The sequence below is a fragment of the Andrographis paniculata genome, unplaced genomic scaffold (assembly GCF_009805555.1).
Source record: "Andrographis paniculata isolate CXL003 unplaced genomic scaffold, ASM980555v1 Contig60END, whole genome shotgun sequence".
Lineage (NCBI taxonomy): Eukaryota > Viridiplantae > Streptophyta > Magnoliopsida > Lamiales > Acanthaceae > Andrographis > Andrographis paniculata.
The window spans coordinates 3059587-3087007 of NW_026137596.1; the positions used below are offsets into that span (position 1 = coordinate 3059587).

At 34.5% G+C, this 27421-nt stretch overlaps 4 protein-coding genes across 9 annotated transcripts; 1 reads left to right on the top strand and 3 right to left on the bottom strand.

Moving 5' to 3' along the window:
- Positions 1-915: 915 nt before the first annotated feature.
- LOC127259980 (uncharacterized) lies at positions 916-2389 on the bottom strand. The gene is made up of 2 exons (XM_051287601.1): positions 2105-2389; positions 916-1494 (listed from the first exon to the last, which is right to left on the bottom strand). Exons 1-2 carry the CDS (start codon positions 2223-2225, stop codon positions 1046-1048), a joined length of 570 nt encoding a protein of 189 aa, XP_051143558.1. The 5' UTR covers positions 2226-2389; the 3' UTR covers positions 916-1045.
- Positions 2390-4180: 1791 nt separating this feature from the next.
- Positions 4181-6193, bottom strand: LOC127260020 (uncharacterized). The gene is made up of 2 exons (XM_051287653.1): positions 5985-6193; positions 4181-4724 (listed from the first exon to the last, which is right to left on the bottom strand). Exons 1-2 carry the CDS (start codon positions 6103-6105, stop codon positions 4285-4287), a joined length of 561 nt encoding a protein of 186 aa, XP_051143610.1. The 5' UTR covers positions 6106-6193; the 3' UTR covers positions 4181-4284.
- Positions 6194-6642: 449 nt separating this feature from the next.
- On the bottom strand, positions 6643-15916 carry LOC127259674 (uncharacterized). Of its 6 annotated transcripts, none has more exons than XR_007840545.1 (13): positions 13663-15914; positions 13257-13496; positions 12839-12968; positions 11806-11958; positions 11451-11692; positions 10965-11034; positions 10006-10212; positions 9312-9544; positions 8707-8785; positions 8467-8604; positions 7704-8033; positions 7056-7212; positions 6643-6871 (listed from the first exon to the last, which is right to left on the bottom strand). XR_007840545.1 is itself a non-coding variant. In XM_051287186.1 (11 exons), exons 1-11 carry the CDS (start codon positions 15651-15653, stop codon positions 7833-7835), a joined length of 3684 nt encoding a protein of 1227 aa, XP_051143143.1. In that variant the 5' UTR covers positions 15654-15914; the 3' UTR covers positions 7322-7832. The 6 variants fall into 6 exon arrangements, 2 of the variants coding, with proteins under 2 accessions (XP_051143143.1, XP_051143144.1); XR_007840544.1 differs by having other exon boundaries at positions 6643-6946; XR_007840543.1 differs by having other exon boundaries at positions 7049-7212.
- Positions 15917-21049: 5133 nt separating this feature from the next.
- On the top strand, positions 21050-26800 carry LOC127259976 (ABC transporter B family member 3-like). Its single transcript, XM_051287598.1, has 12 exons — positions 21050-21737; positions 21832-21886; positions 21961-22136; positions 22217-22438; positions 22513-22751; positions 23173-23698; positions 23776-24049; positions 24130-24998; positions 25074-25340; positions 25448-25711; positions 25809-26102; positions 26240-26800. The coding sequence occupies exons 1-12, from the start codon at positions 21456-21458 to the stop codon at positions 26588-26590; spliced, it is 3819 nt and encodes a 1272-aa protein (XP_051143555.1). The 5' UTR covers positions 21050-21455; the 3' UTR covers positions 26591-26800.
- Positions 26801-27421: the final 621 nt, after the last annotated feature.

A 27421-nucleotide genomic window follows, 5' to 3' on the forward strand; every position in this document is an offset into this window, starting at 1 on the left:
GGAAAGTCACATTATGCGAATTATGTGTGGCAGGTGACCTAATACCCTACAAACCAGGCTCGACGGGAAAGTTATATCAGGCGTTGGGGTTTGTTTTTTTGTTGTTTATTTAGATGAATGGTTGTTGAATATAATAATTTTTGTTCAAAATGGATGTTTCTTTATTACAAAAACTATTGTTCTTCCAACCAATTTTTATTGTTTAATACTTAACCATCTTATAGTTGTCTTTTTTTTTTTTTTTTTTTTTTTTTTTTTTAAATCACATATAAATGAATGCTAATATATATTTTGTTCTTTCTTATATGTTTTAAAATAAATAAATTAAATTAGAGATATTTTTAATTATAATCTATTTGGGCCTGCTTGGTTGGGGAGAGGATATTAAAAATTGCAGTGAGTTTGATTTATATGAAATGGAAAGAGAAAAAAAAAAATAAAAATGAGCAATTTTGTCTTTAATTAGAGAGGAGAAGTGAAGAAGAATAAAATAATTCTACAATTATACCGAGGACCGTTTATTATTTTTTTTTGGAGTCCAAGAAAAAAAAATAAAAAATTATAGACTTCATAAGCTATTAAATTTATTTTTAAAATAATATCAACAATAAATTACAAATAAATTTTATAATTTTTTTTTTTTAATTATATATCAGATAATCTTAAGTATACGTCCAAAATGAATCATCAATACAAAGCAAATAATATCATAATTACTATAAAATTTTATAGTAAATTATAAAAGTAATATTAATTTATTAGTCAGTGAAGAGTGTATAAGAAATATATAGATTAATTATATATGTAATCATATATTTATAATTTAAATAAAAATTAAAAATATTTTATTATTAATGTATAATTACTTTGATTAAAATATAAAAAATAAAAAATAAAATTGTTTTTTTAGTGGGACTGAAGGATTAGTTTGTTTCATTCCAATAAAATAATCAATCATCGTAGTTCATGTCCCCTAACTCCAGATACATCGTAGACTGCATTCATTCCACTGCCCGGGACCCAAACTCCCAGCCCCTCCTACACTTCAATCGGGTCCAATCACCATCCCTTCAAGATCAAACCCGGGGGCAAATCGGGGAGCCGGCGGATCCCATCCCACGGGCTTAATCTCCTCCACCGGAATCTCACAAAATTTTCCGGCAATACACTCCTCGTCTGTCTCCTCCTCGTCGCTATACCTCAACAATTCATCATCTCCGTCGCCGTCGCCGCGGGGCTCTTCCCAGACGATTTCGTCGATGTATAAATTAGGGTTTTGAGGTGTGGCTTGATCGGCGCCGCCGCCGCGGTGGCGCGCGTAATAGCTATTTTTGGCGGCGAAGAAAGCATCGCGGGCGGCGGAGTCATCCCAGCGGATGACGGCGAGCGACGATAGAGCGTTGTTTTTGGCTTCGACGAAATTGCGCCACTCGAATTGGCCAACTTCCCGGCAGAAGTCCTTCTCCCATTTCGGAACCGCCGGCACCCAAACCACTGTAAAAAAATAAACATATATATATATATATTAAAAAATTATTTAATTTCAAATAGTAGCAATATAATCGCTTTTTGTAATTGCATGCATATCTGAATACGTAAATTCGAGAATTAATTAAATCAAAATATAATAAATTAATTAATGGAAATTTAATTTTTCAGTCTAAGTACGAAACTCTATCATTTTAAAACTAGAATTAGACCATGTGTTTATTAGTCTCATAATTAAAAATACAAGAGTGCTCGCGTGGCTGCATCGAGGCTCGCCGGAGATTATGCATGTGAATGACATGTGAGAAACGTCTAAGTATAATTTCTCAATATAATATTTTAAAATAATCCTCAAGTAGACGTCCACTTGTAATTCACATAATCTCCGTCATAAGACGATGCCACAAGGCCAATAACTTTCGTATTTGACCTAAAATTTTTAATTGTGAAACTAATTCAATATAAAATTTAATTATGAAACTAATCGAATACAAAGTTTAAGTAACAGAACTAAATAATAAGGTCAAAAAACAGGAACAAAGAAAACGGTTTCTCTTAATAATTAAGTTAATAAAAAGCACGAGAGAGTAGTAAATTGAAGATTTCGTAGAATTACTATGAGAATTAGGTTTTCCGAATGTCGCCGGTGATCCTCTCCACGTTTTTCCGGCGGCGTTGTACGGATCTGGTTGCTGACGACGGTGATAGTGCTGCTGCTTTGGCGCTGTCGTCATCATGGCGACGAATTTAATTAATTTGCAGAAATCAACGAAAATCTCGCCGTCGAATTCCTACCGGCGATCAGAAAAAAAACGGTTAACGTCGACGATCGATTGATAGTGGGGAAAATAAATGATTTCAAAATGTATGAGCAGAGGAAATTATGATTTATGAAAATAATTTTGCGGTGGTAAGGCGGTGCAAAGAAGAGGCCAATATATATATATATAGGCGAACAAAGGGCGGGATGACGTGGATTTTCAATGACACGTGTATTGATATGATTGGCTGTAGAAAATTAGAGGATTGGACGTGGAGACCGTTGGGATTAGGAGATAATATTTGTATTAATTTGGGAAATTAGGAATTATAGATAGAGGATTTAGTAAAAACATTACTGTCATTTGTCATTAATATAATTAATTAATTCAATTTATTACTGGGATTCTTAGCGATATAATTAGATGAAATGGTTTTAAATTTTATTTAATTTTGTCGATTATTATATTATATTATAGTTAACATAATTTATGTTCGACCAATTATATAAAATTTAATATTGTATTATAATTAATAAATTAAATTTTTAAAAAATATTGATAGTGTATATAACAAAATTTGGATATATAATTATTATTTTATCTAGATTAACTTGCATACATATTGTTTTTTAAAAAAACTTGCCTAATTATTTCAATAATTTTATTAAGTATAAGAAGTTAATGTTAAAATGAAATGAAAGTTTTTATTTTTTTTTGTTTAAATGTTATTTACTGTTCATTTTGAAAATAGAAAAATTAAATTAAATAGCTTTTATAACACTTACAACTTTATATAATTAAGATCTACTAATAATCCCTAATTCTAATTACTTGGTTAGGTTGATTTGGTCTAAAACAAATATAAATTACTTTCTAAAATCAAATAATTTAATTTGATAATACAGTGAATTTCAATTATGATGTTAAGAGCATATTTCAAATTTAATCTATTTTCTTTAAATATTTTGTAATACCAAATAATATATTTAAATTTCAAACCAATTTAATTAAAATATATCATCAAATACAAATTCATCGAATCAAGTGAGGTGTTAACAGTGAGATTAGTTAATAAGAAGTAAACGTATTTATTTAAGTCGAACTTATGTTCTGAATCGAACGGTTAAATATTTGTATATGAGATGTAAATAAATATTTTCATTAAATGGTAACGAACATAAGTTTAGATCAAAAAATATATTTGATATTTTTATTAAAGCCACATCGAATTTAAGTTCCGACTAAACAATAAATTCAATAAGTGAGATCTAAATATTTTTATTTTCATTATATATCAAAAATATAATTCCTAAACAACATATGAACATTGTTGAGACTCATTTATTAGATTGATAAAATCTTTTTAGTTCAATTAACTTTCAAATATTTCTCCAACTTCTTGGTTTTAATTTAGTCAATATATTTTTAAAACCGAATTGTATAAGATTATAAATTTGGCATTTTTATAATTACAATTTTCTTAAAACATTGATAAAAATTCAAACATTATACTATATGTTTCTTCTTCTTCTTTAATTAATTAATTAATTAATTAATTAATTAATACTCCTTTTATTAAAAAAATATGGCAACTAAAATCATATATACATTTATCATTTTTAATCTACTATCTCCGTCTGTTCGATTCTAAAAGTTCATTTAATTTTTGTGTATTGATATTTAAATATTAAATATTATATAAAATTGTAATACAAATTAAAAAAAATTAAAAAAATAATTTAATTAGTATCTTATAATAATAATAGAATGATATATATAAAAAAATTATATAAAAATAAATATATTTTTAATGTTATCTTTTAATTTTGTTATCATAAAAATAAAAGATACACAACATGTTAGAATTCGTGTTCAAAACTAAATGAGCATATTTTTTACGAATACGATTAAATACAATAAAAAACAACCAATCATCACAATTTTCAAAAAATTAAATTCATCCCTAACTCCAGATACATCAACGAATGCATTCATTCCACAGCTCGGGACCCATACTCCCAGCCCCTCCTTCACTTCAATCGGGTCCAATCACCATTCCTTCAAGATCAAACCCAGGGGCAAATCGGGGAGCCGGCGGATCCCATCCCACCGGCTTAATCTCCTCCACCGGGATCTCACAAATTTTTCCGGCAATACACTCCTCGTCGTTATACCTCAGAAAATCCTCGTCTCCATCATCTCCGTCGCCGTCGCCGCGGGGCTCTTCCCAGACAATTTCGTCGATGTATAAATTAGGGTTTTGAGGTGTGGCTTGATCGGCGGCGCCGCCGCAGTGGCGCGCGTAATAGCTACTTTTGGCGGCGAGGAAAGCATCACCGGCGGCGGAGTCATCCCAGAGGTCGACGGCGAGCGATATAGCGTTGTTTTTGGCTTCGACGAAATTGCGCCACTCGAATTGGCCTACTTTCCGGCAGAAGTCCTTCTCCCATTTAGGAACCGCCGGCACCCAAACCACTGTAAAAAATCAACATATATATATATATCATTCAGTATAACCGTTCTTTGTAATTACATGCATATATAAATTATAAATTTGAAATTTAATTAAATCAAAATAAGATATTAATTAAAAATATCTGGTAGAAATAATCCTCAGTCACATAATTAAATTACTTGCATGGCCGGATTGACGCGCAAATATCACCATAAAGAATTACTGTTTGTACTCTCTGCATTTTTCCAAAAAAATACTCCCTCTTTCCAATCACACTTGACACTATTTTTATTTTTTTGTCTATCCCAAAACAATTGACACATTTCTATTTTTGGTAAAAATTATTAATTCAAAATATATTTAACAAATATAAATCAACTTAATTAACTACGTAATATACAACGTCATAAATGATGCAGGATCCACTTAAAACCCCTTTATTTCTACATTTATCCTCAAAAAAAATAAATATTTTTACCTATATTTAAAACTACACATCTTTTATAAAATTGATTTATGTTAAATTATAAATAAACAAAAATATTTTTTATTTAATTGTATTATAGAAAATTTTATTCTCTACAAAATGATATCCATATTACATATATTTTTTAATTGCTATATAATTTTTAAATATTTAAACATATATTTTAATTTTTTTAATCATATATATTAAATTTACTTAAAAATATAAATATTATTAATTATTTTAAAAAATATATAATAATATCATAATTAATTATTATTAACTAATTAAACATCATCTCCTTAAATATCGGAGGGAGTATATTTTTTCTTCTTACAAAACATCCCATCAAATATTATTTTAATATCAAATTCAAACCAAAAATTTTCAAACTCAACCAAAAAAAATACACCCATTTCTATGTTTTTTTTATAATCCTCAAATAGATATTTCAATAAAAAATATATTTTTTCAAAAATATTAAGATGACCTTAGGTACAAAGAATGAAATTACAGGACAGACATAATTGAATTGGAAAGAAAGAATTAATTCTCTTGTTTTGTAAAACTGAAAATTTAAAGAAATAAAAATGATTTATTTTTCAAGTTCCATTTATGGATTCAAATAAACAAGAAAAATAAGACTATTTTTATTTATCTTGCCTCATTTTTTTTTTAGGAAACACACCGTAAGACATTTTCATTATTCTTATATTCCTCAACTAATTTCTTATACCTCACATAAAAAATATCATTTCAAATTATCTCACAAAAACAAATATACACTAGTAGATTGAATATTTCGTAGAATTACTATGAGAATTAGGTTTTCTGAATGTCGCCGGCGATCCTCTCCAAGTTTTGCCGGCGGCGTTGTACGGAAGTGGTTGCTGACGACGGCGATAGTGCTGCTGCTTTGGTGCTGTCCTCATCATGACGACTAATTTAATTAATTTGCAGAAATCAATGATAATCTCGTCGTCGAATTCCTACCGGCGATCAAAAAATTATAAAACAACTATCAACGTGTGTATACGGTGGTGAGTCGGTGCAGCGAAGAGGTGTATATATAGGCAAACAAAGTCCAGGCTGACACTAATTTTTTTAATGACACGTGGCTCTTTTTGATTGGATGTAGCAAATTAGGAGATCGGACACGGAAACAGTTGGGATTTAGGAGATAATCTTTGTATCAAATATTTATAATTTTTAATAAGATATTACGATGGTGTTTGTTTAAAATATTGATTTAAAATAAATCAAATAGATATATAATATGCTCATCATAGATTTGTATAGTATTTATAATTTTAAATATTTATTTATCGTAAATATATAAAGTTATAAAAATATATTAAATGGAATAAATATAATGAATTTTGAATTTGTTTGTTTATTATTTCAAATTTAAATTAATATATATTTTTGTTTTTTTATATTTTTAAATTCTTATAAAATATTAAATCAAAATATTATTTAAATAAAATTTTAAATTAATATTTTATTTTAAATTAATCCGAAAGTTACGATTCAAACAAACAAAACAAAATCTACAAAATTAAGCACTAAAACTTACAACAATACACTCCATAAAAAACAAACTTGAGATACATTCCATTCCATTCCACAGTCGGGACCCAAGGTCCCAGCTCCTTTAGCACTTCAATCGGTCCAATCACCATCCCGTCGGCTTTACTTTAACTGAAGAATTGAATTGGCGTTGAGTGAGACTCAGTTAGTATGTTCATCCGTTGGTAAATCCTTATACTTCCAATTCTAGAAATTAAAACAGATAAGAATAGATATACTATCAGGAAATTCCTGCACACCGCCACCTCATATAGAAAGGAACTAAAACCAGAGTAGTAGATTAAAGACCTCATACAATTATTGCGAGAATTAGATTTTCTGAATGTCTCCGGCGATCTCCAAGCTTTGCCAGTGTTGTACGGAACTTGCTGTTGAAGAGTCGACGATGACAGTGCTGCTTTGCTGTGGCGTTGTCTTCCTCATGACGAATTTGCAGAAACGATGACCGATGTCTGCATACAACGATCGCTTAATTTTGCAGAGTAATGAAAGGAAATTTCTCATTCTACGAGCAGAGGCAATTTTGAAAATGATTTCTTGGTGTGTGTTTGTGCAGAGAAAGCCCTAATAAACAAAGGCACAGAAGTGCAGCTGACGTGGATTTTGTATGACACGTGTCTTCTTATGAATGGGTGGAGCAAATATAAAGGAATCAAGCATAGTATACAGTACAGTACAGTACAATACAATTCACTATCCTACAATACAACAATAAAAACAAATAATTGTAGTTGCTCAATTTTGGTTCCAACTTTAAATTCATCGAAAAAGCATATATATCACTGTACAACAATGTGATATACTCTACAAATCAATACAAGCATACACACATCCTCCCTAATACAATCACATATCACCTCTCCTGTCCCTGTTCTCTCATAAAATTTCGTCAATCCGCGCAAAATTGGCAAGCATTGAAGGGCTATTATGTGTATGTATATACCTGGCAGGAATCAGCTACCTGTAGTCTTCTTCTCGGTTTTGTCGAAATGAATATTTTATTTGGGGAGAGGAAGAAGAAGGCTGTGTTGTTACAACAGGAATCAGTAGGATTTCATCCCAAATGAAGCATTCATGAGTACCAATTGTACTGGTTTCTTTTGGACCATCGCGTAGGGTTCCCATATGATCTCCGAACATCTTGCCAGTGTCTCCTATTGCCGCTGCTATCATATGCGTAGTTTTGGAAATCAGAATACCCTTTGGAGGAATTTCCGCCATGGGTTCTGCTGGGTGCATTTCGCCTCTCTTCTTCAAGGTCGTATTGTGATCGCTGCAAGGGGAAAGCACTCGATAAGTAAATGACATTATTTTTGTATTTGTAAAATGTGTATCTTATAGATGAATCTGCAGAAGAAAAAATAAATATTCTCATTTTCCAATAAAATCTTAAATTTTTACCTCCCACTGATGGTTATTTTTGTAAGGAAACAAAAATTTCATGAGGTGTAATTTGCTTTATTCCATCAATGTGAACCCCAGGTCTCATTAATTTCAATTTCACATTCAAATGCAATTTTGTTATTAAGTATGCTACCTTGCCATGTAATAAAATAACTACTCTTATCAGCTACGAGGCTACGACATGACCCACTTTTTCAGTATATATATCATCCCAGCAACAAGCAAATTCGGCTTAAATTAAGCACCACAGCAAAACTAATGGTAGGTAAAAGATAATTTAGGTTTCGATGAATCAAAGATACCTTGACAGGGTCCGAAAGTACTGCATATGCTTCTCCAATCATTTTGAATAGCTTGTCTGCATCTTTATGCACTTCATTTGCTATTTCCCTCCAAATATCGTCATCTGTATGTTCACTTCTTGTGAAAATTTGACCAGCCTGTACCATCCAATTAAAATGTACTTTAGGTTAGCCTTTTGCATTTAAATGAATGAATCAAACAAGCGCGGCAGCACCCAAGCAAAGGTTATATATCAATACCTTGTCTGGATGATACTTCAATGCAGCCTTTCTGTATGCCTTCTTAATTTCAGATGCAGTGACTGATGAATCGACACCCCTGGGATGCAAAAAGCAGTCGAATTATCAACTTAGCATAACAGTTGGATTACTTATACAATGATTTTATCACATAAGAATGTCAACCTATTTTTCACAGGAAAATGCTCCATTACATGTAGAATGGCGACAGTACAGACAGAATATGAAACTCAGAACATCGAAGCAGCTTTCAGGAGACAGAAAGTCATGAAATAAACTATAATTGCTCTAAACTGCTTAATTCCTATGTTAAAGTCCTGTAATTTAGAAGAGTTAAAACTTTCATCAACTGGATTCATTTGTTCCATAGGCATCTGAGAACCCTTCAAGCTTCAACAAATATTAATCTAGTATTCTTACAACAGTATCTGAATACATCTAATTGATTTTTAGTGCTATTATTGAAATTTATGGCATTAGAAATCTAATTACTTCCTACCTTCTTTGGTTCGACATATGATTTAAGCCAAGATTGTAAACTTTCAAAAACATGGCAAACAGTTCACATTCAACAGAGTTGCTGAATGATAGTTATGTGTACTTACAGAATAAGATACACATTCAGGGGAATCTCATTTTGGGCAGCTGCTTCCATTTCTGAAAGTTTAAGCCGAGCTTGTTGAAGCTCGTTCAAATAGTCCACTTTATCCAATGTTCCAGATATATCAGCTTTCTTATCTAATTCGTTTGTGAGAAGGAATACACGTTTCTGAAGATCCCCTGCTGCTTGTTCATAATCTCTAATCATCTCATATAGTGCTGCTCTTCGAGAGAGTGCCTGCTCATCATTGAGGAAAGCCAGTCACTAAAGGTTCAACAAAATCCATGAAAGAACTTGGAAACATTTCCACTGGACGAGTATGTGATGTTTACGATGACAGGTGGTCAGTTTTCATCATGAAACTCAACCCAACTGTTGCACACCAAGAAGGACAGCAATACATAAAATGCCAGACTGACTAACTTCATTGACTAGAATTCAGAGATTAGATAGATATCACTTATGACAAAACATTTGCAGTAGCTAATTTGAGATAATCTTATCTACGCTATTCATCAATATTTTTCCCCTTAAGAACATGTGATCAAAAACTCATTTTTCAGTTGAAGTTTTACCTTCAAATTAATCTTCCATCCAAAGGATCATATCAAAATTTTATTTCAGTTCCAATGTTTATTGTTCCCAGAACACCAAAACCCCAAAACAAATCCAAACCAAGCCAATGTTTCGAAGAAAACCTTGTGATAACTTCCATCCAGAGCAATGGCAAGGCTGCAATCTGAGATGGCGTCTATAATTTGGCCCATAGCTCGGTGTGCTGCAGCACGGTTACAAAAACATATAGCAGAAAAAGGGCGCGACTCAACAGAGCATGATATAGCTGCTGTATAATGTTCTACAGCTTCAGCATATTTTCCTGATTTGTATAATTCATTTCCTGCAACCTAAACACACACACACAAAAAAGAATAGTTTCCGTTAACAAGCAGCAAAACTGATTTATCTATGTTAGTACTTGAACAAAGAGGCAAGTGAAGAAAAAAAGAGAATTGTCAATGGATTGCACATAAAGAAGGCACTCTCAATTCTCAATCAATCAATAATATCCTGTTGGGCATAATGAGTAGAAGAAACTCCATATCATTTGTTCAAAATGTCATCCGCTAGTCACATAAAAGCAGTTCAGCATTTTATAAGTTTTAGCCTACTGGATGACATTGCTGCTAAGTTAGGATGTAGTATAAGTTGAATGGATATCACCATCACATACAACAGCATCATATTTGCAACCATGTAAGTTCCAACTGTTTAAAAAGATAATTTAATATGTTACCTGCGTTTAACTGATGTTACAGTCAATGTTTGGTCCGGTTTAAGCATCTATCTACTGACAGGGTAACAATGCCAATAAGCCTAAGCCCATACCATATTGAGAAACAATTTTTATTTGTAAACTCATTCTGCAATTTTTTAATGTGCTATTTATGACAATTTCTCTAGCATAAAGAACACTGTTGTGTACTAAGTCAGTAACAATAAACTTGAGTTACATATGTACAATTGTTGTATTGTTGATTTATACACAGATTTTTGGTTGCACTTACAGCATAAGCAAATTCATGTTCCCAACTACAACGCATATATCAAATGCTAGAAGAACACAATTTATAATTTGCTTATCCAAGAGACTGCCTACCTTGTGGCGTAACAACTCCCGTATGGTACCGACAAGTGGAATCATGGACTCAAGTTTTCTGCTTTCGCGTCTGAAAAGTCAAATTTCCAAGCAAACTTTAAGCCACCAGAGCAATACAATCAATTGGAATGGGGATAGCAATAGCAATAATTTGGTCTCAGTTTAGGGAAATAAATATTAACCAGAACCTAGGACGTGTTTCAACCTGGGCCCGCTCCAACTGAATTAAAAAACATTAACTAAAAAATATAAAAAAATAAGAGTTGTTAACTAAGTTGATTGAAAGCCATAGGCAATCACAAAATGAGCAGGAAGGGACCAATAGCATTAATTATTCTAAATGAATTATTGGATCTAACAAGTTACATTTAGTGGTTGTCCTGGAACCACTGAAAACTCAGTAGGTCAGGCCACAGCATTACCCTATCGTCATCCCTAATTGAGTGAAGCATATATATAGACACAATTGAGCATAGTGCATATTACCTTTCCACAAGTAAAACTGATTCCTCTTCCTTCTTAAGATAACCGAGGGCATCATCAAGTTTTCCTAAGTAGAAGTAGGAGTTAATGATCTGTGACCAGCACCAGACCTTGAAGGAAGGAGCCCTCTGCAAGTCAGAGCCATGAAGCTCCAAGGGCAAAGAACAACCAGATAACAGAAAATTTGATTCCACCAAAGCAAGAATGCCCTCAGAAAATTGAATTAGCTCTTCATATTTCTTCAGCTGTTATGAAAATAAGAATATAAGGTATTGAACAAAAACAGAAGACAAAGATACAGGTTCCATACACCACTGGAAAGAAATGTGTTTTTTTTCTCCTAATACAAGTTACATACCATGAGTAGAGCATCCACTTTCATCTGAAGCAAAGTTTCAGAATAAGTGCATATCCTCAATGCTTCTGAAATCACACCAACAGCATGTTCAATGTCACTGGATGTTCTTCGTCTCAAAAGTTCTCCCGCTTGCTTCATACATTCTGCAACTTTCTGGAAGCCATTTTTATCTTAGCATTGCTTATTTTATTAAGTATAGTAATTTATAGTTCACAGGGAAAAAAAGGTAAATAAAAAATCAATAGTTTAAGGCAAACTTATGGCAATTCTCACTGCCCCATAGCATTAATAACATGACTTCCAAAAATAAAAAAGTCTTGCAAGGGCCAGCATGTTCAATCTGATCCCCGGTGAAATATATCCTGATTGAAAATTCATGATAATAAAAGTTTACATAGGAGTTCAAAACAAAAGACATTTCCTAGAAGTTTCAGAAGCATCAATATTTAAAAAAATAAAAATAAAATAAATAAATTGAACCTGAACCAAGTCAGTTTATAGAACAATATTGAGGTCATCATCAATTTCAAAGATGGAGATAGAAGGGGTTCAAGCATTGATAATGGGAGATTAAAAAAAAATCACTGCCGAGTAAAATACTTGCAGGTAGATCAGGATATCAGGTTAATCTCAACTTATATTATTTCATGATAATGGTGAGAAGCCAAAAGTGTTAAGTGTACCTATAATATACAGCAAACTTCAGCCTCTTATCCACAAATTAGTTTCATATCAAAATTATCTGCTATTCTTAAGTACTAACACTTCTAATTTTTGACAGAACATAGAAGCCTGGCACACAAATGTCATGTTAGGAATCATCATACACAACAGCTTCCTCCATACACTACATCTAACTTACAGATATAGAAAGATGCAGAGAATTGACAGGTATGACGTGCGCCAGCCACTTTATTAAGCTATTCATAAGTGATCTAGCAGCAGGTGAAATGTGAAAGACAAAACGTTGTTCCAAGTTCCAACTAAAGTTTCATAATATAAAGGAATTCTGTAATAATGCAGATTATAATACCTTCGTGTTCTCAAGGCCCTCAGAAGCCTCTACTAAAAGCTTTCTGTCCACACAGACCTCAGGCCCTGCTTGCAAACATTTCATATAATGCTGAGCTGCATTCTCAACTTCCCCTAGGGATAGATAACAGCTGAAAAACAAAAAAAAGAATTCATTAGAAATGGAGCTAAATTATCAACGGTTTCAATTCAAACAATGAGCCAAGTCCAAATGATTCAAGCTGTAGAAGAGCAAGTCAACTATGCTACTTCAACATATCACCAAATAATTGAATCGTACTGGAGTCCAAACCAAACTAATTCCAAGCTACAAGTTTTGCAGGGCTAAGAAGAGGTAACATTATGCATAGTCCATCAAGAAATATGGTGTAATACAGGGCCATTGTTTAAAAACCAAAAAACATTAAAAGCATGCTTACCTTGCAGCCCGAACTTGCGCCTTGAGGAAATTTGGATCTATTGTAGAAGCCCTTAAACAATCTTCCAATGCTTCTCGCAGTCTTCCAAGTGACATGCGTGTTGCAGCACGATTGCTATGACACAACATTAGAGCCCTGAGGCAGCTTCTAGATGTCACATTCGGGGATATACAATTAATTCCCTGAGTGTAACAATCTTCAGCTCTAGAGAAATCTTCTTTAGCATAGGCTTGATTCCCCCTGACATTAAATAACATCAGAAGCAAACCCATATATCAATCATACAAGAAACTACTGATGTCACTAAACCAAAACCAAACAGCCATCATACTGAATATAGAGTAGAAACAACACCAAAAGTACAATTTTTCCATTAATCTTAAAGCATAGGTGAATGAATTCACACCTCAACCTCCATTTCTCACAAGATTCCTGAACAGCAATATTGGAAACTGTAGCAGAATCTTGCTTAGTTCCCAATTCCTTGACTTGCTCAGCCTTATCCATTTTTGAGCCCAACTCAGGGAAGTGACCACTGTGACCTTGCTGAGGAGATGCTGCCGGAAATCCAGAAAATTGAAATGAAGGTAAGTCTGAAGATGCCTGTGAAACTTTGATACTTGGAGCGGTGCTGTATGAATCGTGGCTGAATTTGACCCGATTTTTCTTTTTCTGGGCAGGCATTGATGCAGGAACCTCATTGACAGAAGAGGAAGAGGCAGAAAAGGTGAACATACTCTGCAACTGGTCTCCATCACTGTGTTGTCTCTCACTATAGCTGGAACTTACTTCAGTCTCAGCTGCAGTAACAAAGGAGTCAACACTGTAATCCAACTCATCAGCAGCAGACTTGAAACTGTCAGTCTCACCCCCTGATACAGCACCTTCTTCAGGACTCTCAACCCTAATACCATGATTTGCATAATGAATAGATTCATTTAGCCCTTCATTGCCTGCTACATCATATTCATTTATATGCAAGTCTTTGGTTGCAGAAATTAAAACATCATCAACATCGTCATTTGAAACATTTAGGCCTGTTTCACATGATGTATTTATTTCATCAAGACGAGAAGATTCCTCAGATGCCACTGAGGTCTCTCTTGAAAAAGTACTATCAGCAAGTGTTTCTTCATATGGGGAAAGGTCCATGGGCGAATATTGTTCTGAAGATTCTGTATTTTCTGCCAAATTATCATGAAATAAAAATTCTTGTGGTAACTTGGTCGGAACTTGATTAGGCTTCTTCCACTTGCCCTTCTTTTTCTTTAATCCACCTTCCTTAGCCATTTCCCTCTTTGTATCGACCATTCTGTTTAGGCCAAATATTTTGTTTCCAATTGGATCTGGTGTCTTGAACTCCACATGCTGCGGTATCCCACTACCCAACTTGCTTGTGAAACTAAACTCAACTTTCTTTTCATCTTGGCTCACAAATGGCATCTCAGGGACCCTCCCAAATGGTTTGAAATGAATGCCACCCAATGTTGACGAAGTCGAATCCTGTTCTTGTATCAAACTCCCTTGACTACCACTATTACTGCTGTTTGATCCAGCTTGAAAATTAAAACTAGTATTGAACAATTCAGAAACATTTTGCAAACTTTCACCACCCATAGCATGCATGCCCTTCACAGCTTCTGCAGCAAAATGCAAACTTGATTCGGGCCTAAGGTGAGCAGTGTCATTTCCAGTTGCATTCAAGCCAGCTGACACATTGGCATTTCCACTGTCTTCTTCTCCATACACGTCGCTGGGACGAGCATTGTAGACCTTTTCTTTCACTGATTGGTTCAAAGAATCTTCAACATTCAAATTTTTCATCTTGTTAGGAAGCTCAAAATCCAAATGGTCAGCATCACCTCCGCCACCAACACTCCAGGATCTTTCAATGTGCAACCTTCTCATCTCATCAGGCAATCCAAAATCCATGATCTGATCCACGCTTCTAATTGAGCGACCGGTACCCATCAAATTTGGATTATGGCCTGTGGTACTGTGACTACTATTCGAAAAAGCCTTTCCCCTATCAATATTCAATCTCCTCATCTCATCCACTACTTTACCTGTTTCCAGACTGCTATCCGCAACAGTTTCACCAAATAAAGAACTACTACTGCTAATGCTGCTAGGGTTAGCACGACCACCATCATTGGAACCAAACACAAATCCACGATCCACACTCGACTCAGAAGAGGGTTTGGCAGTGTCAAACCCTGAATTACTGTGCGAGGACTCGATGCCACTCGGCTGCCACACCGGGCGGACTAGATTGGAATTGGGACGATGGCCGGTCGAGGGTTTCCGGACCTTCGCGAACCGCGCCGCGCGGGAGAGTCCAGCAGCGGGTGTCGAGGGTCCCAATGACGACGAATTGAAGCCGAAATTCTGATCCATTTGATCTGAAAGGCTTGCGGAGCTATTGTGCAGAGGAAATGAATATCTGATCGTAACCAGATGAAGGCGGCGCTGCGGAGTCAACTAAGGCCGGCGACATAAGTCATCTAATCCAATGGCCGGGGATCAACGAGCGACGGTCGCCGTCGGATTGCTCAGGCGGAATTCGGAGGGACTTGCTTCAATTGTAGAAGAATCCCAGATAGCTCAGAAATGCGCAGTTTTTTTGGTTTCCTGTTGAGCAATTATCAAAAATTTTTTGTGCTCCGTTAAACTTTTAAGTATATCCAAAATATTACTGTATTTAAAAAATTTCCGATTAAAAAAAAAACGAAAATATTAATTTTAAAAAATAATAAATAAATAATATGAGTGAAAAAGTTTTAGGGTGCGTTTCTTTCGTATATTTAAAAAAAGAAAATAATTTGAATTTAATATTAAAATAATATATAATAAGATATTTTGTAATAAAAAAATTGCATAATCAAAATAGTAAAACTTTAAATTTTTTTATGTAAAATAATACATTCTTAATTTTTGTTTAAAATTGATTTTTTATTTTAATTTATATTATATTTTGATATTGTATTTGATACGATAAAACGATATGTTTTTATTAAAAAATAGTGTACTTATTGGACCTGATGATTTTTAAAATAACAACAAAAAAGATAAAAGTAAAAATAAATTTTGATGATTTATTGATTTATTTTTGCACTTAAATTTTAAAATATTAATATTTTATATAAATACAATAAAAACAAAATTCAAATTTACTTCTATAAATAATAAATTAATTAAATAAGGATAGTAAAAATAAATTATCGAGGAGTGTACAATTACTTTAAAAAAAAAAAAAGAAGAACATATTGATTTATTTCAAATAAAAAAAAAAAAAACAAAAAACCTAAATCTAATATGCAATGAAACCTGTATTTAAGTGATATACAAAACTACAATCAATGGCTTGATAGTTAATAAACAAACGAATAAATGAATAATTAAGGTAATTAAATTATCTTATAAAAACTATGAAGATTAGCAGTGCCAAACAGCACGGATCAAGTGTTGATTGAATTTATTCAGCAGAGTGCTAACAAGTTAAAATATAATTATACTAATTTTTATAATTAAATAGAACAAATTTCTATGCATCAGCACAGGTGGTGAATTAACAACAAAATTAAACTATTTATTTAACCCCTCTTTATTGTGTGACTAATATTTGCACTATATTAATATAATATAATTTATTGTGTTACAATCATTATAACAAGTGTTGTGTGTGCTTTTAATATATGTTGAATAGATTAAATGGCATGATTAACTCTAATTAGTAATGTAACTTGCAATATTTATTTAGATGTGTTTCCAAAACTATTACGTTCGACTCAAAAAAAAATATATTCAATTGATATTCAGAAAATTGTCACGTTAACAAAATAATAATAACTAATTACAATTCATTTTATTTGTTATTAACTTGGTTGATTGATTGATTATCAACTAACTAAATATAAAACTGACAAAAAGAAGCATAGTCTATCTGTACGCTTAAAATTAATTAGACCGATCCCGTACAAATATAGTTCAAGAAGAATAATTATTGGCCCAGCTTTCGGCTAACTTGTCCCAAGCTAGCCTAAATCAGCGAACGGGCCTGCCGACCTGTCTAATCCAATATTAAGGCCCAGTTTGATTTGAGATGGCCCAGCATGAGAAACAAGCTAAGAATGTGAAAGTGTTTGAAAGATGATTGTAGTTGTCATTGAAAAAAATGGGATAATATTTTATCCAAAAAATAAAAACAAATTCAAGATAAAGAAGAGAGCATATTAGATCAGATTGACAGACGCCATTCACATCGATTCATTTTCTTCTTTCTTTAATTTTATAGTTGCATTATTTTCCGGATTTTTTCACAGATTTCTTACAGATTCTTTTTTCATCAATTCTATTTTTTTCTTGAATAGGCTGAAGAACCGTTCGAACAAATCAATTTCGACAGGCTTTTTCGATTAAGCCGGTGATAATTTTTTACGACAACAGTCAAAAATTTCGATTCAAACTTGACACAAAAAAATCGTATTTGAGTCTTAAAAAATAGGCCCAAAAATTTCTGAACGGCATGTGGTCCAGCATGCCAATGAACTGTGTCATGCTAAAGCCATAAAAGTAGGATATATATATATATATATTAACTAATGAGATAATGCCACAATGCTTGATGGCAAAGAATGTGTTTATATTTGATTTTAGATTTTACCATTTTTCAAAAAAAAAAAAAATCTCGATAAATATCAAATTAAATATTTTTATTTTTATTTATTATATTACAAGTAAACACACCAAAATTTCAATCATATTAATACTCAACACCAATAGCTACATGTATTGTTACGGAACTAGTTACAATGTAAAAAAAAAAAAAAAAAAAAAAAAAAAAAAAAAAGCTATTTTAATCAATTTTCATATAAAATGATCAATTGAATAATATATAATACATATTACCTATGAAAATATTGATCAAAAGGAGCTAAACATGGGTTCAAACCCTAGACGCCTCAGGTCACTTACCACACATTATTCGCCTAGTGTGACTTTTTCGTCGGATCTAATTTGCAGGGTATTAAGTTCGACTGATGGTTTACCCGGTGCACACTTTCGGGTAACGGTTTTGGATTTTCACATTATAAAAAATATATATATATATTAACATCAAACCGTTCAGAAGTTATTTTGCCCATTTGTAGTTTACTGTTATTGTTATTATTATTATTATTTTCATATAAAAATTATAAATATTTTAATAAAAATATATTATGTTATTTCACACAAAATATCATATCCAGATTAAATAAATAAAACCCCGACGAAGACACTTTAATTAAAGAGCTGTTGAACGTATCAGTTTTGATTACTTTAGGTATCAATTTATTTATTTTATTTGCTATATTCCGTTAACCTATTTAATGTAACAGGAACTGTTCCACTTAATGTTAATTTATTAAGTAGCAGCATTTATTCACCTTCTCCCCTATACAGGGTTTGATCTTTATAGTTGATTCTATATTTTGATTTAAAATATTATTAATATCTTATAAAAATCGTGAAAATTGAATATTTGAAAAAATAAAAAAATAAAATCAGATTTCAAATAAATATAATGATAGTCCCACTATCTATTTTGTATGTATAATTAGTTTATTTTAATTAAATAATTAAATTAATTGTATATTTGCAATTTTAAATAATAAATAAATATGAGATAGTATAACAATTATTCCTTTCGTTTGTAACTAAGTAGTTCCGTATTGATATTTGAATATTAATTATTATATCAGAATGTATTACAAATTAAAAGAGAGCAATAAAAATACTATTAGTATCTTATAATAATAATAATAATAGAATGACATTTATATAAAATATTATACAAATATGTTAAACACAATAAATTTGTTATGATAAAAAATGCACTATTTTTGTGGAATATATGGTGAATTCAAAATTTCATTACAAATTTTATAATATTCCCCGTCTCAATACAAGTCTTATTTACTATTTTTGTCCGTCACAAAACAATAGTCACATTTCCATAAATAACCATATCACCATAAAACTATCATTTTTTTTTATTATTATTACACAATTGTTACTGCTTTTTACACTTAATATATTCACAAGAGCAAAAAAAAGTCATTTATCATTATTTTTTACTAACTATCCATATAATATCCATATTCCTTATATGTCGTGTCCAATACAATAAGACTATGCTTTTGGGATGGAGAGAGTATATAATACTAATTTATAATTATTATATCATATATTAATTATTTTTATTAATATATTTATTACTTATTTATAAATTATACTATTTTTATATTATCGTGTTTACTGCATGATTTTCTTTCTACGTAGGAAATACTCCCTCGTCCTGTTCAAATGGGCTATTTGAGATTTTGTAATAGATTAAAAAATAATAGTATTTTATTAGTTAGTTAAAGTGTGTAAGAGATTATGACATTTTTTCTGTTAACTTTATGTTTAATGGTATGTATGTACTTTAAATAAAAGTTAATAATATTTTGGTATTGATGTATAATTACTTTTATAAACAAAGGAAATATATATTTTGGAATGAGATGAACGAAAATAGTAAAATTTATACTTTGAGTTGAGACGGAAGAAATAATATTACCTTCGTCCTATAAAAATGACAACATTTGTCTTTGGCGTCGTTATACTCAATGTTGAAAATATTTTTATTTGTATAATTTACTCCATAAATATCATTTTATTTATATTATAAGAGACTAATAGATGTATATTTGTCATTTTTTTTTATTTAAATTACGTGTTAATATAATAATTAATATTAAAAATCAAACATAAAAAAACATATATAATATTTAAAATAGTACTAGTATTAATTTATTTTAACGATAGTTATAGAATATTTTGACTTATATTCGGTGACTCCCGTGTATAAATACGATATGATATGATACGCGGGACCACAAAAAGTCAAACCAAAATAAAAGTCAAAAAGAAGTTTCATTTGATTATTGCCCCCCATCTGCAAAAGAAGCATCGGACAACACAAACAAACCCCACTTTGGGACCAAAATCGACTAACCCTCTCCACTGAATATCTTTAATTCCCCGAAAGAAACACACACCAAATGAAACTCCAGACGAGTCGAGACGACGATGATTCTTGTCTTGTTTCGTACTTCTGCAAAACTCAAATCACAACATATATATATATATATAATGCTTCGGTTAACGTCGTACACTTTTTAATGTTGTTTATTCCCAGACATTGCTTTCGCTTCCCTTTAAATAATCGGTCGCTGTGCCTCTCCTATTCGTGTAATTCAAATCCATTTTTCGTCCCCAGGAGAAAACCCCATAGTTAATGGTCTCTATTAATTTGTTTATGCAATGATTGGTTCGTCAGGACCACCTCTCGTTTTCACAGATATCAGCACACCATTGAAGCAGCTAACGTGTTCGATGTAATGTCTCAACCAATCTGTAGATATGTATGTATATGTAAGGACTTACTTTTTAGTTATGGCTGTCTGAAGTTCTTCGAATTATCATGGATGTTGTCTGTCTTGCCATATCGTAGCTCATCTCATCCTGCAATACATTTGCTTTCTGGTTTCATGTCCGATCATGTTTTTGAATTTGAATTTGCCTATGTCGAAGAAGACGATGTATATATACATATATATTTATATATATGACATTTTTGTTATTTTGTAGCTAGCTAGCATGCGGATATATCGATGAGATCAGGGCAGGACCACATCCCTTCTTTGGACATGATCGATCACACAATTGATGTTAACATTCTCGATTGTAATGTTTCAACTAATCTTGGTCTGATGGAAATCATCTCATGCATGTATACATATATATATATATAGATATAGATCGATTCGATCCATCGATCAGTCATCATCTTCTAATATAAGTTGTTCAAATGAGAATCGTGACTCGATTTATTCCATCTTATCTTGGCTCTTAATTCTCTAGTCACATATTTAATTTCCATCTGACTAATTTGGTCGTCGGAGCCTCTTACAGATCATGCATGTCTTGCCATTTCTTTGTCTGAACTTTTAGCTCTCTTCGAATTATCCTTTTTCTTTTGTCTTTTCCTCTGTTTTTACAAAACCGAGTTAAATTTTCGGTTGGTAAGTGAATTTTCTAACAACTAGACTTTATATTCGTTTCTAAAGACTTGTGCAGTACTAAAACCCTGGGCTGTCGCAAAAACTTCCGGTAATGGCCGAGGTTGGCTGTCCAAACGAAGATGGATTTAAAGCATCAGAATCAACAGAGAAGTTGTCCACCAGCGACAAGAAGAACCAACTTGCCGAGAAACTTCCATACTACAAGCTGTTCGCCTTTGCAGACTGTGTTGACTGTGCGCTAATGATCATCGGTGTAATAACTTCCATTGGGGCCGGTCTATGCTTGCCTCTAATGACTCTTTTGTTCGGACAGTTGGCTGATTCTTTCGGACACAACACGACCACTTCAAGAGTTGTCGAGGAAGTATCAAAGGTACAATCTTTATGGATCTATTACAAAACTACTAAAGAACATATTATTACATGTGTTAAGAAGAAATGTAAAAGGGAGTATGGATGATTTTTAGGTATCTTTGAAGTTCGTTTATCTCGCCTTGGGATCAGGCATCGCGACATTCTCACGTAAGTGTTTAATGTATTAACGTGCGCTTTTAGCTTAACTAGAAAGTTCCTTAACTCGATCGAAAATGTAATAGAGGTGTCATGTTGGACGATCACCGGCGCAAGGCAGGCTGTCCGAATCCGAAACTTATACCTAAAAGCTATACTAAGGCAAGACATCGGATACTTTGACAAGGAGACACATACGGGTGAAATCATCGACCGAATGTCGAACGACACGAGCGTAATCGAAGACGCCATGGGTGAGAAGGTACCCGTCATTTCTCTTCCGTTAATTCGATTGATTTTCGATCGAATAATCGATCGGTCGAGTAACTAACCTGTCCACAGATAGGAAAATTTCTGCAGCTCTCAGCATCATTCTTAGGAGGCTTCATAATAGCTTTCATAAGAGGATGGCTTCTTACACTAGTCTTAATTTCTGCAATCCCTCTGCTCATCGTGTCCGCCGCCTTCATGACGGTCTTAATGGCTAGGCTGATGTCGCGAGTACAGGCCGCCTACTCGGAGGCGGCTTCCGTCGTCGACGGGACGATCGATTCTATCAGAACAGTATGTAATAACTTAAAACTCCATGGATGAGTACTGCAATCTATACTCTGAATCTTTATGTTGCTCTATATTAGGTTGCGTCGTTTACGGGGGAGGACCGAGCTGTTGCTCGATACAACGAGACATTGTACAAAGCTTACAAAGCCGGTGTGTCGGAGGGGTTGGCTGCCGGAATGGGTTCAGGTGTGTTCATGTTGGTTTTGTTCTGTAGCTACGCATTGGCGATATGGTTCGGGGCTAAAATGATCATCGACAAAGGGTACTCGGGAGGCGCCTTCTTGAACATAGTTATGTCCGTTTTGCTGGGTTCGTTGTAAGTACTTAGTTAGCTTTCGATTTTGTTTTCGCGCTATGTTTGCTTTCGATTTCATCATGTTACGTCATTTTCGCGCTATGTTTGCTTTCGGTTTCATCATGTTACGTCATCGAATGCGTTTTTCATAGCTTTCGATTTTGTTTTCGCGCTATGTTTTCTTTCGATTTCATCATGTTACATCGTCGAATGCGTTTTTCATAGCTTTCGATTTTGTTTTCGCGCTATGGTTGCTTTCGATTTCATCATGTTACGTTGTCGAATGCGTTTTTCATAGCTTTCGATTTTGTTTTCACGCTATGTTTGCTTTCGATTTCATCATGTTACGTCGTCGAATGCGTTTTTCATAGCTTTCGATTTTGTTTTCGCACTATGTTTGCTTTCGATTTCATCATATTACATCGTCGAATGCGTTTTTCAGCTCGTTCGGGCAAATATCGCCATGCTTAGCTGCATTCGGGGCTGGCCAAGTCGCCGCCTTTAAAATCTTCGAAACAATTGTTAGGAGACCGGAGATCGACCCTTACGCCGAAGATGGACGCGAGCTTGAAGATTTTCGTGGTGATATCGAACTAAAGGATGTGACTTTTAGCTACCCATCTCGACTGAACGAGCGAATATTGCACGAGTTTTCTCTTTCGGTACCGGCGGGAACAACGTTAGCGTTGGTCGGAGAGAGTGGAAGTGGCAAGTCGACGGTGATCAATCTCGTCGAGAGATTCTACGATCCACAATACGGCCAAGTATTGATCGATGGCGTTAATATCAAAGATCTTCGATTGCGGTGGATACGAGGAAATATCGGGTTAGTAAGTCAAGAACCGGTGTTGTTAGCCTCGACCATCGGAGAAAACATCGCGTACGGGAAGGATTTCGCGTCGCCGGAGGAAATTAGAGTCGCCGCGCGACATGCCAATGCCGCTAACTTCATCGATAAGTTCCCCGAGGTAAGGCCTCGAGTTCGATTCTTAAAAATTTATCTAATCAATCGAAGTAAACATATCGTCTGATTCGATATTTGTAGGGACTCGACACGAAAGTAGGCGCGAATGGAACTCAATTATCCGGTGGACAAAAACAACGAATAGCGTTAGCACGAGCAATTTTAAAAGACCCTCGGATTCTCCTCCTTGACGAAGCTACAAGCGCGCTCGACGCCGAATCAGAACGAGCCGTGCAAGAGGCGCTCGAGACAGTAATGATCGGTCGAACAACGATCGTCGTAGCTCATCGCATTAGCACAATCAAGAATTCGGATGCCATCGCCGTTATATGTCGCGGTAGAATTGTGGAAAAAGGTACGTACAACGTCGTGTAATAAAGCTCGTATAAACGACCCCGGAAAGGCGAAAACTTACACAATTTCTTGGCTATATAGGTTCACCATCGCAGTTGCTACAAAATCGCGAAGGCACATACAACAAACTCGTGCGACTACAAGACAACGACGACAAGGCGCCGATACAAAGTTCGAACAAGGATCTCGATCGTCGGGAGATCGATGCAAACTCTCGGAGGCATTCGAGCCATCGAATCTCGTCGTTACGCTCTACGAGTCGAGGATCGTCCTCAGAATTGGGATACAGTCATCACGAGTCGCATCCAATACCAACCGATGAGCCATGGGGCGAAAGAAAACCCGAAACTTCATCGAACTCCCGGGAGATGAATAAAGCAAGGCTTTATCGACTAGCTTACCTTAGCAAACCGGAGATTCCCGAGCTTCTTCTAGGATCTTTGGCAGCGATCATCAATGGCGCGATACTCCCCCTTTTCGGCCTCCTCTTCGCCAGCATCATTCGGACATTGTACAAGCCACCTCAGGAGCTTCAAAAGGATGCGAGATTTTGGGCATGTATGTTCGTCGCCCTTGGCGTCGCCTCGCTTCTGGCGACACCGCTGAGGACTTATTTCTTTGCCGTTGCGGGATGCAAGTTGATCAAACGGCTACGGCTAATGTGCTTCAAGAAAGTTGTGCATATGGAGATAGGGTGGTTCGACAGGCCCGAGAACTCGAGCAGCACAGTTGGGGCGCGGCTCTCGACGGATGTCAAATCCGTAAGAAGTCTGGTTGGAGAATCGCTCGCGTTGCTTGTGCAAAACTTCGCGACAGCCGTCTCCGGTTTGATCATCGCTTTCGGCGCAAGTTGGGAGCTCTCCCTTATTGTCATAGTCATGTTGCCTCTCATTGGACTCAATGGCTATCTTCATATGAAGTTCTTGGCTGGTTTCAGTGCTGATTCGAAGGTACGATCCGATCTTATATAACATTTGTTTAACTTGGAATCGATTTCAACAAACAAATCGAAATATTGCGTGTAGAAACTATACAAAGATGCTACTCAAGTTGCGAGCAATGCCATTGGGAGCATTCGAACGGTGGCCTCATTTTGCGCCGAGGAGAGAGTGATGAAATTGCACGAGAAAAAGTGCGAAGGTCCGATGAAGATAGGGATGAAGCAAGGATTGACAAGCGGAGCTGGTTTCGGAATTTCGTTGTTCTTCTTATACTCAGCGTATGCGATTAGCTACTACGCCGGGGCTCGCCTTGTCGAGGCCGGAAAGATGAACTTCGGCGAAGTTTTTCGGGTAAGCGAGAGCTCGTTCTTTAGCGTGTTTTAGCATTTATAGTTTGTTCTATCTGGTTCAATTTTACAGTAATATGATATTGTCTGTTTTGGACCAAATTGCGACAGGTCTTTCTTGGCCTCAGCATGACAGCTGTCGGAATCTCCCAGTCGAGCGCCTTGGCTCCGGATTCCGGCAAGGCGCACGCCGGTGCAGCCTCGGTTCTATCACTACTCGACCATCCTTCGTCGATAGATTCTTCAGACAAATCGGGAACAACTCTAGATAATGTCGAGGGGAACATCTCCTTCATCAATGTTAGCTTCAGCTACCCGGCGCGGCCTGATGTCGAAATATTCGACAACTTATGCCTGGAAATTCATTCCGGCCAGGTAAAACAGAGTATCCATTTCCTTTTTAAGCAAAGTTAAATATTCGATCTTTACAGCCGTATCGATCGATACCGACACGAGGTTTCTGTTTGATCAGACAGTGGCAATAGTCGGTGAAAGCGGTTGCGGGAAGACGACAATCATATCGTTGTTGCAGCGATTCTACGACCCGTGTTCGGGGCAAATCGCACTCGACGGTCTCGACATACGGAAGCTAAATTTGAAGTGGCTGCGCCGGCAAATGGGGCTGGTGAGCCAAGACCCGGTGCTGTTCAACGACACGATCCGGATGAACATCGCGTACGGGAAGGACGGTGATGCCACTGAGGCCGAGATCGTCGCCGCCGCCGAGCTGGCCAATGCTAGTAAATTCATCAATGCTATGGACAATGTGGGTTCCTTTCCCTTTTCAATACCTCAAATTAAATTATATTGACTCTAATCTATCTTTTATGTGTGAGTTCGGCTCGTTTTAAATAAACGATTTTTACGACAATTTTAACGTCGATCATCGTTGGTGCCATGCAGGGCTATGAAACGGTTGTCGGGGAACGAGGTATACAATTATCCGGCGGGCAAAAGCAACGGGTGGCGATCGCGCGGGCGATAGTGAAGGCGCCGAAGATTCTTTTGTTGGATGAAGCGACGAGCGCGCTGGACGTGGAGTCGGAGAAGGTGGTTGAGGAGGCGTTGGAGCGGGCGGCGGCTGCGGATAGGACGACGATAGTGGTGGCGCATCGGTTGTCGACGATCAAGAGTTCAGATAGCATAGCAGTGATTAAGGATGGAAGGATTGCAGAGAAAGGGAGCCATCATAGTTTGATGAAGAAGAAAGGGATTTATGCCTCTTTAATCACACTTCATGCAACTAATTCTTGATCAAAATTTAAGGTTTTTTTTTTCTTAAAAAAAAGGAAAATTCCCTTTGAATATGAGAATAGTCTATAGGTTGATGTGGATGAGTATATGCAATAACTCAAAAAAAAAGGAAAAAAAGAAAAAAAACAGGTGTTTGTGTGTGGGGGGTTGGTGGAGGGGTTTGGGAGGGGGTGATTTGGATGTGGGCTTTTTAATTGATACGTGTGTTGGTGAAATTAAATAAGGATAAATGGTGAAAATTAGTGTGCTTATTTTTTGTGTATATATAATTATATTTACATACCAAACATATGATTCTTTATATATGTATATTTTTTAGAAAGGAAATGTAACTAATTTTTTGCATAGGAGTAAATATTACATTAAATATATTATTTTTAAATTTTTAAAACTTCAAAATATTCAACCTAAATGAACATAACTCTTTATTCATAATCATATCATTTCATTATAATAATACAAGTTAAAAGTAAATAATAATAATAATAATAAAAAGTAAATAATAACAATAATAATAATAATAAAATTCAAGTGCACATATGTTTTGTTTTTAATTATTTTAAATTTAAATCAATATTATTTTTATATATATATAATTTTTAATAAAAATATACTTTCGTTCGTCCCAAAAGAATTGTTTTTTTTTTTTTTTTCGTTCGTCCCAAAACAATGGTCATATTTTAGTAATCCTTACTCTATAAGACAGTCTTTTACCTTCAATTTTATACCTACTTTTGCTACTCTACGAATGCATTCTGAATAAAGTTCGATCGAGTTTAATAATTTGCAAGCTAGGTCCGACAAAATAAATCAAATCACATTAGGTAAATC

What these genes read in the sequence shown, in the direction of transcription:
- LOC127259980 (XM_051287601.1), bottom strand. Translation starts at nt 2,225, where the DNA reads ATGATGACGACAGCGCCAAAGCAGCAGCACTATCACCGTCGTCAGCAA. An exon ending in CGGAAAACCTAATTCTCATA is followed by an intron (nt 1,495 to 2,104) that starts GTAATTCTACGA and finishes ATTTTTTTACAG; the next exon opens with TGGTTTGGGTGCCGGCGGTT.
- LOC127260020 (XM_051287653.1), bottom strand. Translation starts at nt 6,105, where the DNA reads ATGATGAGGACAGCACCAAAGCAGCAGCACTATCGCCGTCGTCAGCAA. An exon ending in CAGAAAACCTAATTCTCATA is followed by an intron (nt 4,725 to 5,984) that starts GTAATTCTACGA and finishes GATTTTTTACAG; the next exon opens with TGGTTTGGGTGCCGGCGGTT.
- LOC127259674 (XM_051287186.1), bottom strand. Translation starts at nt 15,653, where the DNA reads ATGGATCAGAATTTCGGCTTCAATTCGTCGTCATTGGGACCCTCGACA. An exon ending in TGAAGTATCATCCAGACAAG is followed by an intron (nt 8,605 to 8,706) that starts GTATTGATATAT and finishes TGGATGGTACAG; the next exon opens with GCTGGTCAAATTTTCACAAG. An exon ending in TACTTTCGGACCCTGTCAAG is followed by an intron (nt 8,034 to 8,466) that starts GTATCTTTGATT and finishes TTCCCCTTGCAG; the next exon opens with CGATCACAATACGACCTTGA.
- LOC127259976 (XM_051287598.1), top strand. Translation starts at nt 21,456, where the DNA reads ATGGCCGAGGTTGGCTGTCCAAACGAAGATGGATTTAAAGCATCAGAA. An exon ending in AAGACGCCATGGGTGAGAAG is followed by an intron (nt 22,137 to 22,216) that starts GTACCCGTCATT and finishes ACCTGTCCACAG; the next exon opens with ATAGGAAAATTTCTGCAGCT. An exon ending in TCCGTTTTGCTGGGTTCGTT is followed by an intron (nt 22,752 to 23,172) that starts GTAAGTACTTAG and finishes TGCGTTTTTCAG; the next exon opens with CTCGTTCGGGCAAATATCGC.